The 15,028-nt window shown below is 45.5% G+C and overlaps 2 protein-coding genes across 2 annotated transcripts; both read left to right on the top strand.

Moving 5' to 3' along the window:
• The first annotated feature begins 1,452 nt into the window (after positions 1-1,452).
• Positions 1,453-6,748, top strand: LOC133908698 (lysM domain receptor-like kinase 3). The gene is made up of 11 exons (XM_062350822.1): positions 1,453-2,239; positions 3,253-3,327; positions 3,606-3,905; positions 4,382-4,527; positions 4,606-4,695; positions 4,799-4,904; positions 5,342-5,493; positions 5,590-5,687; positions 5,777-5,927; positions 6,095-6,202; positions 6,327-6,748. The coding sequence occupies exons 1-11, from the start codon at positions 1,603-1,605 to the stop codon at positions 6,489-6,491; spliced, it is 2,028 nt and encodes a 675-aa protein (XP_062206806.1). The 5' UTR covers positions 1,453-1,602; the 3' UTR covers positions 6,492-6,748.
• A 2,508-nt stretch (positions 6,749-9,256) lies between these two features.
• Positions 9,257-13,407, top strand: LOC133908697 (probable glutamate carboxypeptidase LAMP1). The gene is made up of 12 exons (XM_062350821.1): positions 9,257-10,456; positions 10,542-10,609; positions 10,936-11,017; positions 11,213-11,305; positions 11,396-11,551; positions 11,663-11,725; positions 11,850-11,937; positions 12,110-12,199; positions 12,280-12,368; positions 12,489-12,605; positions 12,683-12,823; positions 12,925-13,407. The coding sequence occupies exons 1-12, from the start codon at positions 9,428-9,430 to the stop codon at positions 13,105-13,107; spliced, it is 2,199 nt and encodes a 732-aa protein (XP_062206805.1). The 5' UTR covers positions 9,257-9,427; the 3' UTR covers positions 13,108-13,407.
• Positions 13,408-15,028: the final 1,621 nt, after the last annotated feature.

Below are 15,028 nucleotides of genomic sequence, written 5' to 3'. Positions count from 1 at the left end.
GAGGGAGCAAATGAACCGCAGCCAGCAGGAGATGTACACTAGGTTGGGAACACACCATGACTGATGGCACTGCATGCTGTGAACGTTACCGAACAAGAAATGAATAATGCCAGATTAAACAGCAAATCTGCAATCAACGACACAAGTAGGAAAAACACTTGCAAACTGGACGACAACCGCTCGCTAGCTACCACGGCTACAGGCGTGCTGGACGGTGAATCTGTCAGCACAAGCAGGAGGCAACAGTGTCCGTTTCTTTTGCCTGGAGCAGTATTTTTTTGAGGAATCATACCTGGAAGGCTGGAACAGTATAATCCCTAAAAAAAACTTTTGGCCTCATCGGGTGCTTTTGGATTGCTAACCTTTTTAAAGACTATAAATACTCGTTCATTGTGCGGTACCTGGTTGGGTAATTGTACCAATCTCTCATTGTTGCTGTACGTACCTTGATCCTCGTGTTGGCATGATTTCCTGTTCCCATATTTGCCCCTGGATTTTGTTTGGTTTTGGGGATTTCCTTTTTACATCGGCCGGCAGGCAGTTGCTGGCTAAATTCTTCATAACATAACGCGGCGGAGTTGCGCGCGAGCCGAGTGACGTAGGTGAACAAGAGTACTTAGCGCCACAACCATCTCTTTTTAATAGGTTCTCCGGACCGATGCCTCCTGCTTCATCTGGTAAAGAAGAGTCATAGATCATAAAATGTTTCCCCTCGGGCCTAGGCAAATGTGCCAAATGAAGTTTTCCCCTTTCACCATCTTGAGTCGACTGCTACCCCGCCCCCGGAACAGAAACGGAAGGGAAAAGGCAGTCCAGGCATTAAGGCATGGAGCTTATGGTTAAGTGTTTAAATAAAAAAGGTGTAACATATATATAAATTATATTTTTTTAATATAAATAAAAATTATAAGTGTTTAAATATAATTACCTACTTTATTAATATTAATATAAATAGTCGGGTCAAACACCCGTATTAATACGGTTATTGTTTTTTCTATAAACATCTCCACAAACACCCATACTCCTCGCTCTTACTGGCAAATCTAGCAATACCTCCCTTTTCTGCGTGTGCCTCGTCTTTCCCATGGCTGTGGCTGAAAATCCTAATTCACATATGTCCTTGAGTGATCAACTCGCGCACCATGCGCAGGCTACTTAACAGCCCAAGTCGTGGTTCGTATAACTTTTTTTCTCAATATTTTTTTAAAACTTTTTCTCAATATTTTTTTAAAACTTTTTCTCAATATTTTTTCTTAAAACTTTGCTCGATACATTTTTCTCTGTAACTTTTATCTCAAAATTTTTAGTCCAGAATTTTTTTAAGAAAACTTAAAAAAAAGTTATAAAGGGAAAAACTCTTAAAAAAAAGTTTTGGACCGTCCGGCTTGTGCGCGCGGATTAGCACAGTCCGGCTGTGGCCGTGCGCGCTAATTAACCCCATCTTCTTACCAAAAGCGCCGCCCCCAGTGAGCGTCAGTGACTCGACCGCGCGAAGCATCCAACGCCAGTTGCCTCTGCTCGGCGCTCGCCACTGCCACCTCCATGCCCCATCACCACCTCCACCACCTCGCCGCCTCGAGACCAGAACCCTAGCCAGCCCCAATGCCTCCACACCACCTCCTATCCCTCCCCTTCCTCCTCCTGTCCCTCGCCGTCTCCGGCGCCACCGCCGCTGCCGCCGGGAACACCACGTCGGCGCCGCTCGCCTGCTCCGAGATCTCGCGCGTCTGCACGGCCTTCCTCGCCTTCCCTGCCGCCGGCGCGTCCGCCGCCAATGCCACACTGCTCGAGTCCATGTTCGACGCCGCGCCGGGGGACCTCACCGCCGACGCGGCGGCCAGCCCAGGCTACGCATTCGTGCGCAAGAACTGCTCCTGCCTCCCATCCCGCACCTACCTCGCCAACACCACCTACACCATCCCCTCCTCCGCGGCGCCCCCCAACGCCACCGCGGCCGACGTGGCGGCCGCGGCGTACGTGGGCCTCGCCGTGCCGCCGCCAGGTGGGGCGGCGCAGCGGCCGCCGCGGCCCGGCGCCGTGGTGGCGCTCCACCTGCTCTGCGGCTGTTCCTTCGGGCCCTGGAACTACCTCCTCAGCTACGTCGGCGTCGACGGCGACACGGTGGAGTCGCTGTCGAGTAGGTTCGGGGCCAGCATGGATGCCATCGAGGCTGCCAATGGCTTGGTCGGCCCCGACCCCATCACCACGGGGAAGGTGTACTACATCCCACTCAACTCTGGTGAGCCAATGTTAGCGATCATTTCCGCAAATTGATCAAAGTTCACTACTCACAAGCAGTGAAATGATTGATAGTTTCTTTCCCCTTGCTTTGTTGGGTAGTTGCAAGCATGGATCTCTAAATAATTGCTCGTACGGATTGTCTGGATTTATTGGTCTGAGCTTGTGAGTAGTGCCACGGCTTTCACGTTTTACTTCCTGGCTTCCCTGGAAATTATTACCAATTGTTTCATCAACATGTTGTGGACAAGGTGAATCATTATGTCAAAATTGTACGCACATAGAGATAGATGCGCTCTTTAGTGAGGTGGCAGGTACTGCTTCTCCATTAATCAGATCAATTCTACTGGGAAGCAGCAACAACACACCTTAAACTGCAGAAGTGTATTTTGCATCAGTCTGTCACCCTGTCTACACAAATTCCTGAAGATTGCTGTCAGCTTAGATTAGCTAATTAACTTGATTGCTTTGAGGTCAGATACTAAATGAAGTAAAATAATCTCTTACTGGTCTGGTAGCAGCGGCTTTTGGTGTGCTGCTTTGTAGTTCTAGGTTGGCACAAGGAGACGCATGTGACATTGAGTGATTGCACTTAACACATGCCATGCACCTAATTTTTATTATGAACTCATCCAAGTACATTTCACAAACATTATCGTGTATCAGTAAGTTGAGATATTTAATAGCAATGAGGCATAGTTACCCCCCAAGGACCGCATTGTGCTCATTTCTCCGGCATTTAAATGCTGAGCTTCCCAATATGAACCAGCAAAAGTCTCCCATTATGTTTTCTTACTTTGTAGTGTTATATTTTCTTTTTTCGTAGTGTTATATTTTCTTTTATATTCTTATTCTTATTCGTGTAATACTTTCTTCTTGCAATTATTAATATGAAATCTTACTTCTTGTCCAATTTGTTTTCTCGTAACTTTCCATCTAGTGTTGTAATGAATTTTACTTTGGAAACTTTCCTCGTTCATTATTTCAACTTCATTCCTATGTACCCATTTGCAGTTCCTGGTCAGGCGTATGTTGCAATACCTCCTCCTCGTGCTCCTGCACCAGCACCGACAGAGAACACATTGTCAGGTAGCTATTGCAATTTGCAACACGTTCCTTAATGTTTTGATTATGTAGTCTTTCCAGGACTATGTGGTAGTATTAACACTGACAGAAAACACAATGTCAGGTGGTTATTACAATCTACAACTGATTGTTTATTTATTTATTTCAATTTCATCATATCATTCACTTGCTGTAGGGATCTTGATCCTATAATTTTGTTCAAGTATATGTTGAAAATGTTTGTTTCTTAGCAAGGACTATACACTTGTTCTAACAGTGTATTTTCTGACATACAACCACAGAGATACCAGAGCATCATTCAACAAAATTTCCTTTTGGATGGGTTATTGGCGGCATGGGAGTTGCGCTTGCTTTAATTGCTATTGCTCTCCTTGCACTTGTCCTCTGGAAATCCTTCCGAGACAATCTCCAAGCTCCTAATAACCAGAGAAAAAGTTCAGACCAACCTATGTCACATAAATTTCAAGTCCTTAAGAGTGTTAGTTTCTGTTATGGTTCTGGAAGATACTTGTGCTGCCAATTCGGAAATGGGAAGCCAACAAGAGCAGATGGTGGTGATCATCATATCAATGTCCCCAAAGGTCAGTTTACCGTTTGTTGACTATCCTTGCCCAGGGCATTCCAGACCTGGAGGAAAAAAGATTTTGCAAAGTTTAATTCATGAGGATGTATTTAGTGATATTAAATAGAAGATTGGTTCGATAAAACTAGTGCTTTATAAAGGTACACTTGTTTTTGACATAATGACATGTTGCCACATGCAAATTAAGTTCACTATGGATGATTGTTATCGATGGAATTGTATTCCTAATGCCACTGTGTACTCTTGTCAACATGTTATTACATAGACCACTCCTGCCAACATTTTGTTCGCATCACTTTGTTATCTGTCGCGCAATATTTTAAGCAATACTGCTTTCATAATCTATTCTGTTTTGCATGGATTCAAGTAGCACCAAATAAAAAGAAGCACAAGCAACTGCATACACTAATGTTGAGTCCTGTTATTTGTCTTTTGCTCCTCTCATATAGAAACTGATTCAAGCCTCCTAAACAGGTGTGGTAGTAGACGTATTTGATAGGGAGAAGCCTATTGTGTTTACGTATGAAGAAATACTCACATCAACGGACTCATTTTCTGATGCAAATATTCTTGGTCATGGTACATATGGTTCTGTTTACTATGGTGTTCTCCGAGACCAGGTCTGACATGTGAACCGCCCATTTCTGTGTATAGCATTCCTTAGAAATGCCTTCCCACTGACAAAATGTTGTCTACAGGAGGTTGCGATAAAGAGAATGATGGCCACTAAAACTAAAGAATTTATAGTGGAGATGAAAGTTCTTTGTAAGGTTCATCATGCTAGTCTGGTACGGTTTATTTTATTGCGATCATAAAATCCTAGTCTAAATTGTGCTTTACTTATCTATGTTTTCTGAATTATCATCTGTGTGACTCAATGTTTTGTCAAAGGTAGAGTTGATTGGCTATGCAGCAAGTAAGGATGAGCTTTTCCTGGTTTATGAGTACTCTCAAAATGGTCCACTCAAAAATCATATACACGATCCTGAAAGCAAGGGTATACCCTCATCTGACACATGTTTTTTGAAATATTTCTCATTCTTAGATATGATTTCAGCTTTATAAAGCAGTAACATTTTCATAAGCATTAATTTATTTAGGACTGTGGAATCCCCAGCATTGGTATATAAATATATAATGCCTGATAACTTTCACATGTACTCGTTCCAGAACCTGCTTTACCATTGTATTCATAGAGCAGTAACCAATAGAAAAATCTTAACTTGACAAGTTCCTCAAGTTTACTGCTTGGAGCTATTTGTTAGTTTTTGGACAGGTTTTGCAAGCTTACTGCTTGAACCTATTGTTCATCAATGGTTATCAACTCATTTTTTATGCCTCACTTGGCACTTAAGCCAACCTTTGGTTTAAACTCCAAATTATACTATCTCCACAGGATTACCGTTGTTGATTGATTTGGTGATCTTCTTCCAGGGTACTCATCACTTTCATGGATCTTTAGGGTCCAAATAGCACTTGATGCTGCCAGAGGACTTGAATACATTCACGAGCACACAAAGGATCATTATGTTCATAGAGACATCAAATCAAGTAATATCTTGCTCGATAGTTCCTTCAGAGCGAAGGTGAGGTGATTCGAAATACTTTGTTCCATTTTTTCCTGCATCTCCAAATACCAATTTACAGTTTTGTCATGGAATTGCATCTTTCTGCTTTTATAGATTTCAGATTTTGGTCTAGCAAAACTGGTGGTGAAATCCAGTGATGCAGAGGCTTCTGTCACAAAAGTTGTTGGAACTTTTGGTTATTTGGCCCCTGAGTAAGTGCATTTTGCTGTCATTTTTTCAAGTAAAAAGCAAGTTTTGGCTCTGGTTATGGTATCGTAACAATCTTTTGTTGTTCTTGTAGATACCTGCGGGATGGACTGGCAACTACGAAAAGTGATGTCTATGCTTTCGGGGTAGTACTTTTTGAGTTAATATCTGGAAAGGAGGCAATTACACGGGCTGAAGGAATGGGTGCAAGTTCAAACTCTGAAAGGCGCTCACTGGCATCAGTTGTAAGTTTCTAAGTTCATTAGCAGTTGAGCATTATGGCTTTATAGTTGTCTTATACCATCCAAATTACTGGCATTTCCATTGATTTTGTTCAATTCTCATTCTACTTTACTTGTTTTACACTTTTAAATCCCAAAGCTTTGAACAACTTCCTCTTTGTACTCCACAGATGTTGACTGCTCTAAGGAACTGCCCTAGTTCAATGTATATGGGGAATCTGAAAGACTGCATTGACCATAATTTAAGGGACCTGTATCCTCATGATTGCGTTTACAAGGTATAAAATTTAAACTTTATGTTCTGCTTGCAATTCTAACCTGCTTTTCCTATCTATCTTGCTTGCACATTCCATGATACCTTCGCTCGCGGTTCTGAGAGTCGTAAAAATTCTTGTGCTTAAGATGGCCATGCTAGCAAAACAATGCGTGGACGAAGACCCTGTTCTACGGCCGGACATGAAGCAGGTTGTGATCACGCTCTCGCAGATACTCCTGTCATCCATCGAGTGGGAAGCCACGCTGGCTGGGAACAGCCAAGTGTTCAGTGGTCTTGTGGCGGGGAGGTGATCCTGCTGCATTGGCCTGTCTGCTGCTGCTGCTTTCTGTGCTCTTCGGCAATTTCCTTCACTGATCCACTGGAGGCATGTGCTCCTATAATCCTGCCCTGTATCTTACTGGTCCCTTGTCCAGTAGAGCAATTTTCTGTGGCTTCTTTTGAGAGAAATATCTATCACAATGAAATATATGTCTTGGTGGGTGGTACAGTATGTAAGTATGTATACCGGTATCTACCTGGCAATGCAATGGCCATGTGTTATTTTTGCTGCTGCTACTATGCATTGGTGTGTTCCTGACTTCCTGTGACTCTGTATGAGTCCTTGTGGGGCGTTATTGGACCCCTTTTCCATCCATTAACTGCCACAGCTCAGACTGTATAAGGCCATTGCACGCATTGTGTCTGGGCATATTTTATTTGGCCCGTCAGAGTTCAATGGGCCCTACAGCTTGGGCTTTGTGCGGCCCAAAACTTTGCGCCCTCCCTCTTCCTCTTTTCGAGAAAAGAGTGCAGTGTCCCCTTAAGGCCCTAACTCCACTCGATTTGGGTCGTCGATGCCGTCGCCGCAACGCTATTTTTGCAATTTCCACGGGGACCGGTATGTTTATAGATGGATTTGTCAACTGGTGTGGTGGCGACCTGGCGAGCTCGGAGGTGCCGTGCTGTGGCCACCGGGGCCGGAATATTGGTGCTAGAGATCACAAACACTCCAACTCCCAATATCTCCGTTCGTCTACTACTGCAACATTTATTTTTTTCCTTACTTTTTCCGTTTTTTTTTCCATTTGGAACCGCTCGTCATCCTGGTCCACTCGGACCCGGTTACTCTAACTTCACCGGAGCGAAGTTAGAGAGCACAGTGTTTCGTGAGAAGATAAACAGTATCTCTGACGATAAATACTATAGTAGCGGTACCGTAGTAATATAACTGTAGCAAACCCGTAGTTACTGTGGCAATATTTTAGCTGTTGATGATACCGTACCGTCAAATTTGGTCCGTTCAACTCAAATCAACGATTCACAGCTCGTTAAAATCACTCTATGGTGTAGGATGAAGTTAGACAATCTAATTTGGTCCACTCCCCCCCCCCCCCCAACCCAAAATAAAAAGAGTTGCTATGGATGGGTGAATACTGAATGGAGGAGCCGGTCGCATCTAGGTAGGCCTGCATATGCACAAGAAGCTCTGGAAAACCAGTCCAGCACCTGAGTCTGAAAATTCACCATGTTTGATACAGCAAGCTTGGGCCTACTCATGACGCCTGATACATCAAATTTCACCATGTTTGATACAGCAAATCCGATGAACAGAGCTACAGTCACATGAACGTAACTAGGGCTACATGAGTAGTGCAAGAGCCTGAGATGAGGTGCAAGATGTCTCGAGCTAGAGCGCCGTTTACGAGCCAATTTTTTTCTAGCAAGAAGGAAAGTAACACCGCCTCACCTCGTCAACATCACCAATAGCACACTGCCGTTAGGGTGTCCAACCTTATTTTCGTTGATTTTACGCTTGCTCTGCCCTCAATTATTGGTGTAGTGCAGCAGATGCTACCTCGCGTCCCCATCAGCGTTTCCTTCTCCTGCAACAGCGGTGCCACACTGCCATCTCAACTGACTGCCGCCTCTACTACTGCTACCGCCGCACTAACCTGGCCAAAACGTTCTAAAAAAAGGTCGATTTTCAAACGCACAGCAGTCGCTGATGTTCGAACACCCCCTTTCCGCTCAATTTATAGATACACACTTCCTAGGTGACTGAAGAAGAAGAATGGGCGACGGCCGGCGAGGGGAGGGGAGGGGCATTAGGGTCGGGTGGGTTCATCGAGTGCTGGGTTTAAAGGGATGCTTGGGGAGGCAGCCGGACCGGCAAGGGGCGAGGGGCGACGGAGAGCCGCCGGAGACGGGTGGAAGCGGGCATGGCGGGGGCGAACGGGAGGAAAGAAGCCAATCCGTGCAGAAAGGAAATCTGTCGGGAGAAAGAAGAAGATCTGGCGACCGTTGGATTCCGATCCGATGGATGGTATTCGTCGACTGAAAAGATGCCAAAAAAAAACACAACTCCATAAGAGAGGAGATGCTTATGAAAAAGTCAGTTTTTTTCTCAACTACATTGTCACAGTCAACTACACTAACACATGTGCTTAGGCTGAGAATAAGATGTTTACTTAAGCAATCATACCTATATTATATACTAATAAGATAGTTAATTATGTTTAACGTCTATAGTCTTTATTTGTATTAAAAGTTATATTTTTTATATAGGTGTTTAACACTCTCTTTTTTAAAGTTTTTACATTATTTATGCCCTTATAGCTAGGATGTGACGAAAGAGAGTGCTAAATATCAGTATAAAATCTGTAATTTTCAATACAAACAAGAACTACATATATTTAAAATTGTAATTTTCAATATAAACAAAAACTATATATATTTAAATATAATTAATTATCTTATTAGTATTAATATAAAAACTGTGACTAAATAAGCACCTTACTTTCTATCTAAACACTCTAAACATATGTATCACTGCAGTTAAGAAAAAAATTATTTTTTCCATAAACACTTCTCTCAGCATCCATTGTACATCCTCTTATAAATATTAGATAAGCACCCGCGCAACACAGATGAAGTGGTCGATTGGTGAATCGAATTTAAAAATCGTGTTAGATCTATTTTTCCTTTTGTCGTCTTAAACAATTCCAAATTTCTATAGCTTCACCATTTCTTCATGCGTTACCATCATGCGTTTATTCATAGAGTGGACCTGAGTGGATTTGTTGTCTTAAAAGGATGCGCCTGCAACTTTGATCCACATCTACTGCAGTTTTTCTGCTATCTCCACACGGATCATCCGCTTCAAAGTCCGATTAAATACCAGTTCCCTGCTCAAGCACTAAGCAGCGCCCACCCAGCGCTCACTCACCGCCTGCAGACCGCTCACGCCATGGCCGCGTCTCGCGACGGCAAGCAGCAGCCGCTCCTCCCGTCTCCCGTGCCCGCCGCAGCCGGGAGGCGAAGGTTCCTCGCCTTCCTAGCCGTCACGGCCGCCCTGGTCTCCTCCTACCTCCTCCTCCTCGCGCCGACTCCCACCTCGCGCTACCACGCGCTCTTCCTCTCCCTCGGCTCCAACGCCACCGCGGCCGCCCATCTCCGCGCGCTCACGCTCCGCCCCCACGTCGCGGGCACCGAGGCGAACGCGGCCGCCGCCGAGTACGTCCGCGCCGCGCTCGCCTCCCTCTCCTTCGCCACCCGCGTCGTCCCCTACTCGGTGCTCCTCTCCTACCCCGCCCACCGCTCCCTCTCTCTCGCCGCGGCGCCGGGCCGCCCTGCCAGGCCGTTCGCCCTGGTGCAGGAGACCTACCCTGGCGACCCGTACGCCGAGGCCTCCGCGGAGGTCATCCCGACGTACTTCGCCTACTCGGGGTCTGGTTCCGTCGCCGCTGAGGTCGTCTACGCCAACTACGGTCACAGCGAGGACTACGCCTACCTCGCCTCCCGCGGCGTCGACGTCGCGGGTAAGGTCGCGCTTGTGCGCTACGGGGACCTGCACTGCGAGGACATGGTGCGGAACGCGCGCGCCGCTGGCGCCGCCGCTGCGGTCGTGTACACCGACGCCAAGGACTTCGGCGGCAGCGCGGCCAAGGGCGCGAAGCGCAAGTGGTTTCCCGACGGGCGGTGGCTACCGCCGACCGGCGTGCAGGTGGGGACGCTGTACTACGGGAACGGCGACCCGACCACGCCGCTGTGGCCATCGTGCGCGGCCGGGGACGACTGCGAGAGGCTGAGCAGGGAGGAGTTGGACGGGAGCGAGGCGATGCCCGGGATCCCGGCGCTGCCGGTGTCGGCCAGGGACGGGGAGACGATTCTCAAGGCGATGGGTGGCGACGTGGCGCCGCCGAAGTGGCAGGGAGGCGAGGGCGCGCCCGTGTACCGGCTCGGGCCCGGCCCGGCCGTGCTAAACCTCACATACATTGTGAGTGGAGCCTAACACTTATATTTGCCAACTAGTATTGTCGTAAATCAAGAAAACATAATTGACTACTGAGAACGATGTGCAGGGAAATGACACCTTAACAACCATAGAAAATGTTTTTGCAGTGATCGAAGGCAAAGAAGAGCCTGACAGGTAACTATTCTCACCTAAATTCTACAGTTTTGCATGGTTTTGGGTATCTGGAACGTACAAAATGGAACATAAAACGGGTCACACGTTCCTGTGCATGTCGTATTCACATGGTTTAGACTTTAGGGCCACTGCGAAATGTCTGCACGTTTGTAAGCACGAGTAGTGTCTTATAATCTGCATATTTGTTTGACCAAGTTTAGGGTTCCTCCGATTCTTTATTCTGTCAAATTTGCCAAGATGGAACAGTTAGACCCCAACCTCATGATGCATATGGGCGTGTGGAAACCTGACAAGGTTAACGTAAATTTTGTTTGACATATGCACAGATATGTGATCATAGGGAACCATCGTGATGCATGGACATTTGGAGCAATTGATCCCAACAGTGGAACTGCAGCCATGCTCGAGGTAATTGCTCCTGCATATCTTAGTAAAGCATATGGGGGCAGATTTGAAAGCATCTTGGACATTTGGAGAAAACCTGTTCTGCGAATTTCATTCTCTACAAAAACACTAAAGTGTTAACTCATTCTTCAGAGAACATATTTTTGGAAAACGTCTTTAATAAAGGATGTTTTGTATTTCTTGTACTCTTGTATATAGATCGCGGACAGGCTTTCAAAGCTAGAGAAGAAGGGATGGCGACCTAGGCGAACAATCATAGTGTGCAGTTGGGATGCAGAAGAGTTTGCTCTAGTATGATAGTATCTCTTTGCTCACTTGTTCACATAAAGCATATCCATTCGCATGCCTGTGTACTGATACTAGATGCATACACTGCCTCAGATAGGATCTACTGAATGGGTTGAGGAGAACATGGATATGCTAGCTTCAAGAGCTATTGCTTATCTGAATGTGGACATATCAGTTTTTGGTCCTGGAGGTCTTATGCCCCGTGCAACCCCACAACTTGATGAGTTGATCAAAGAAGCTAGTAAAATGGTATTTAAGCTCCACCCCACTTTTCTTTTGTATGAATTGGAAGAATGTGCAGACTATGTCACAGTTTTACAGAACCACCAATTTTACCTTTTCATAATTTCTTTTGTGAAGGTACCAGATCCCGATGAGCCGTCTCAGACCTTGTATGACTCCATGATACACCATAATCCTCCGGTGTGTTCAGTGATAAAATGTCCTATCATTCTGTTCTGGTCCAAATGAGTGATGAAAAGAACAAAATTCCACTGGATATGTACTATTTCTGTTATGGACTGAAGTGATAAGCTTTTATTTTCAGATTACTAGAGTGGCTGGTGCGGGAACAGATTTTGCAGCATTTATACAGCATATTGGAGTCCCTTCACTTGACATGTCTTATGGACTATGTAAGTGAAACTATATTTGAAGCATTAATCTCAAGGAGTCCTATCTGTTGGATCATTTCCGTGTGTGATACATATAAACGAATTCACAGGCTTAGGAACCAAAGTTTTGCACTCTGCACTGCTATCAGCTATCACTCCCCTAGCATTTGGTGTAACATAACTGCTCTTGCAGTCGCAGAATACCCTGTTTACCACTCGCTGTACGATGATTACATTTGGGTGGAGAGGTTTGGAGATCCCTTGTTCCACAGGCATGTAGCAGGTACTGAACCATCTATTTTTCAAAAGGTTTTGAGATTCTCCAAGCACTGGCAAATCAATTTTCCTCGCATAATCATGCAGTGGCAAGCGTTTGGGGGCTGATTGCTCTGAAACTTGCTGATGATGAGATCATACCCTTCAATTATGTGTCTTACGCGTCCGAACTGGAGGTACCACTTATTTGCATTTTAGATTTCAGATATATGATTTACTTCCTGTTTTATTGGTTAACTTCTTTTTATGAATGCTTGAGACATGAAGGAATTATCTAGCATCTTGTTTAACTGCAGGAGTGCACACAAGATGTGGTAGATAAATGTAAAGGATGTCCTGTCAGTTTCTCTCCTCTGCACACGTCCATCAAGCAGCTTGAGAGCGCAGTCACTAAAATCCAGAAAGAGAAGAAGGTAACACTTCAAGTGTCTGATTAGATTTGCAACTTTGACCGAAACTTTCAATTAAATCCCTCATCTCTCCTATGTAGTTGCTGCAAGCAGAAAAATGGAGCCTAAAGACAAGGCAGTACACACTAAAAGTCAGAGAGATCAATGACCGTTTGATGATGGCAGAGCGAGCGTTCACCAATCGAGAAGGACTCAACGGGAGACCATGGTACAAACATTTGGTGAGTCGATGAGCCTCTGACCATGGTACAAACATTTAGGGGTTTCTAAACTCTGAATTTGACAGTGACAAACCATGTGCAATCATCTTTATTTTCGGCAGATATATGCATCATCGGACCAGGACGACTGGGGCACCAAAGCGTTCCCTGGTATCGTCTCCGCCATGGACAAGGCAAAGAAGTCCAACACAACGGAATCCTGGCGGCTGTTGCAGCATGAGATTTACAGGGTTGCAAGGGCTGTGTCCAAGGCTTCTGCAGTCCTGGGGGGTAGACTAACATGATACGCAAATTGAGCATCACTACAGCACTTCATTTGTATAGATCAAAGTGCTGGATGGCCTGTTAGTAAAAGGAGCACGGAATAGCTGTCAGGCGTATAATTTGGTCATTGTGTGCAAAGACTGAAGAAATGTCCACACTTTAGCATCATACTGAATAATGGTTATTGTTACACCTCCCATGGTGATTCTCTTGAAAAGTTGAAAGTAACACCAATTAAGTTTCTTAGGTGCTGTATGATTACCCTTGCTTTCGCTTTCACAGTGTATCACAGCAAATTGAGCAATATGAAGCATCTGTTTGTAAAATATATGAATGAGGATGTGGATCTCAAAGCCTATTGACTTGGTGACGGGGTAGTATATACTGCGTCAGCACCATGGGCCTAACAGGAATATCTATGAGAAGTTTTTGGATCTCACAGCTTATTGGCTGCAACTTGGAAGAGCAATACAGTACCGGTTGATGGAGGGTCGCTCTCTGTCTATATAATACATGAAGAAGCAGGCTACACGCAAAGATTCCATGAAGGCAACATCTGCAGTTGACCTAATAATTCTGGATCCACAACTTGATTTTTTGCATAATTTGAACTGAAACACTGAACACTGATTGGATAACCAAGTACGTAATACAGCTACCTTGCCAGTTTCTGCTTGTTTCTGTTTTCTTTTACGCTACCTTGCCGATATATTCTTGTAGCATGTGACCACGTGGCTGACTAAAAAAGAGAGCACTTTTCCACTTAGAAAAGTTCAAATAAGAGCATATCTAAGAGTATCTCTAAAACCTACTTCTATATTTCTACACAGAGAGTCATCCTAAAAAAATTTCCTCCCTATATTGCTACACTTTCCAATATTTTTTTTTACCTCAATCCATATATTTTAATAGCTTTCTCTCCTATCTCATCAACAGGTGGATCCCTAGCCATCATCTCCCTCCCTTCTCTCTTTCCTCTCTCGCATAGAGCAACACAAAATCAAGAACAGAGCAGAGCATCTATCCAAACAAATCTACAGCTATCTTCTCCAATCCATCTCCTCGCGGGTTTACCAAATCCAACAACACCATCTCCCTCTCCATTGCATCTCCCCACCGAAGAGCACCAAATCCACCATGCCATCTCCCTGCTTCTTGTAGCAGCAGCACCACCGCGCTCAACCGCAACTCCATCACTCTCCCGAACTCCTGCATACACGTAGTAGAGCATCAACGAGATCCACTGCCTCCTCCCATCTCTCCACCCAAATCCACCACCTCACCGACAAGGAAGAACCCAAGGAAGAGCGCGAAGGCAGAGATGAGGTCGAAGAAGAGAGGCGCGTTGAGCTCGAGTCGTGACTTCCAGAGGTCACCGAGGAGGTGCTCAAGCAGCGCGGCATTGTGCGGGTCCTCAAGTTGTCGCCCCGTCCTCGACCTGCCACCACCCCGTCCCTTCTCGCACACAACAACAACATACGAACTCTCTCATCTGTCACCCTCTCCTCGCCTTCATGCCTCCACACCGCCCCATATGGCTCCCCACTTCTCCACACTAGCCTTACCGCTCCCCAAATCCTACTCCACCGCCAGCACCGTCGTCGTGCTGACCTTCCTTAGCATCGTCGCGCTCCGGTGATCAGCGTCTGCCTGCAGACGGGCAGACAAGTGCATGCGCTGCTCTTTTTGGTCGGCTGACGGCTAAGCTCCCGGCGGGCAGACAAGGTGTGGGCCTAAGGCGGTGGCGTGTTTTTTGGTGCGTGGGGGCGCTTTCCACAAGTAACTAGCGAGAGGGACGATTTTGGGGTTGGTAAATATTAGGAGTGAGATTAGGAGCCTGTTGTAGCTAGGATTTAAGGTGAAATTCCCTAAATTTAATTATTGGGAGTAAGATTAAGAGACTCTTAGAGATGCTCTAGATGCGTCACAAAAGAAAGAGAA

Source organism: Phragmites australis, chromosome 2 (genome assembly GCF_958298935.1).
Source record: "Phragmites australis chromosome 2, lpPhrAust1.1, whole genome shotgun sequence".
Lineage (NCBI taxonomy): Eukaryota > Viridiplantae > Streptophyta > Magnoliopsida > Poales > Poaceae > Phragmites > Phragmites australis.
The sequence above is the reverse complement of the archived record's forward strand: the minus strand, read 5'-3'. Positions and strand labels throughout refer to the sequence as shown.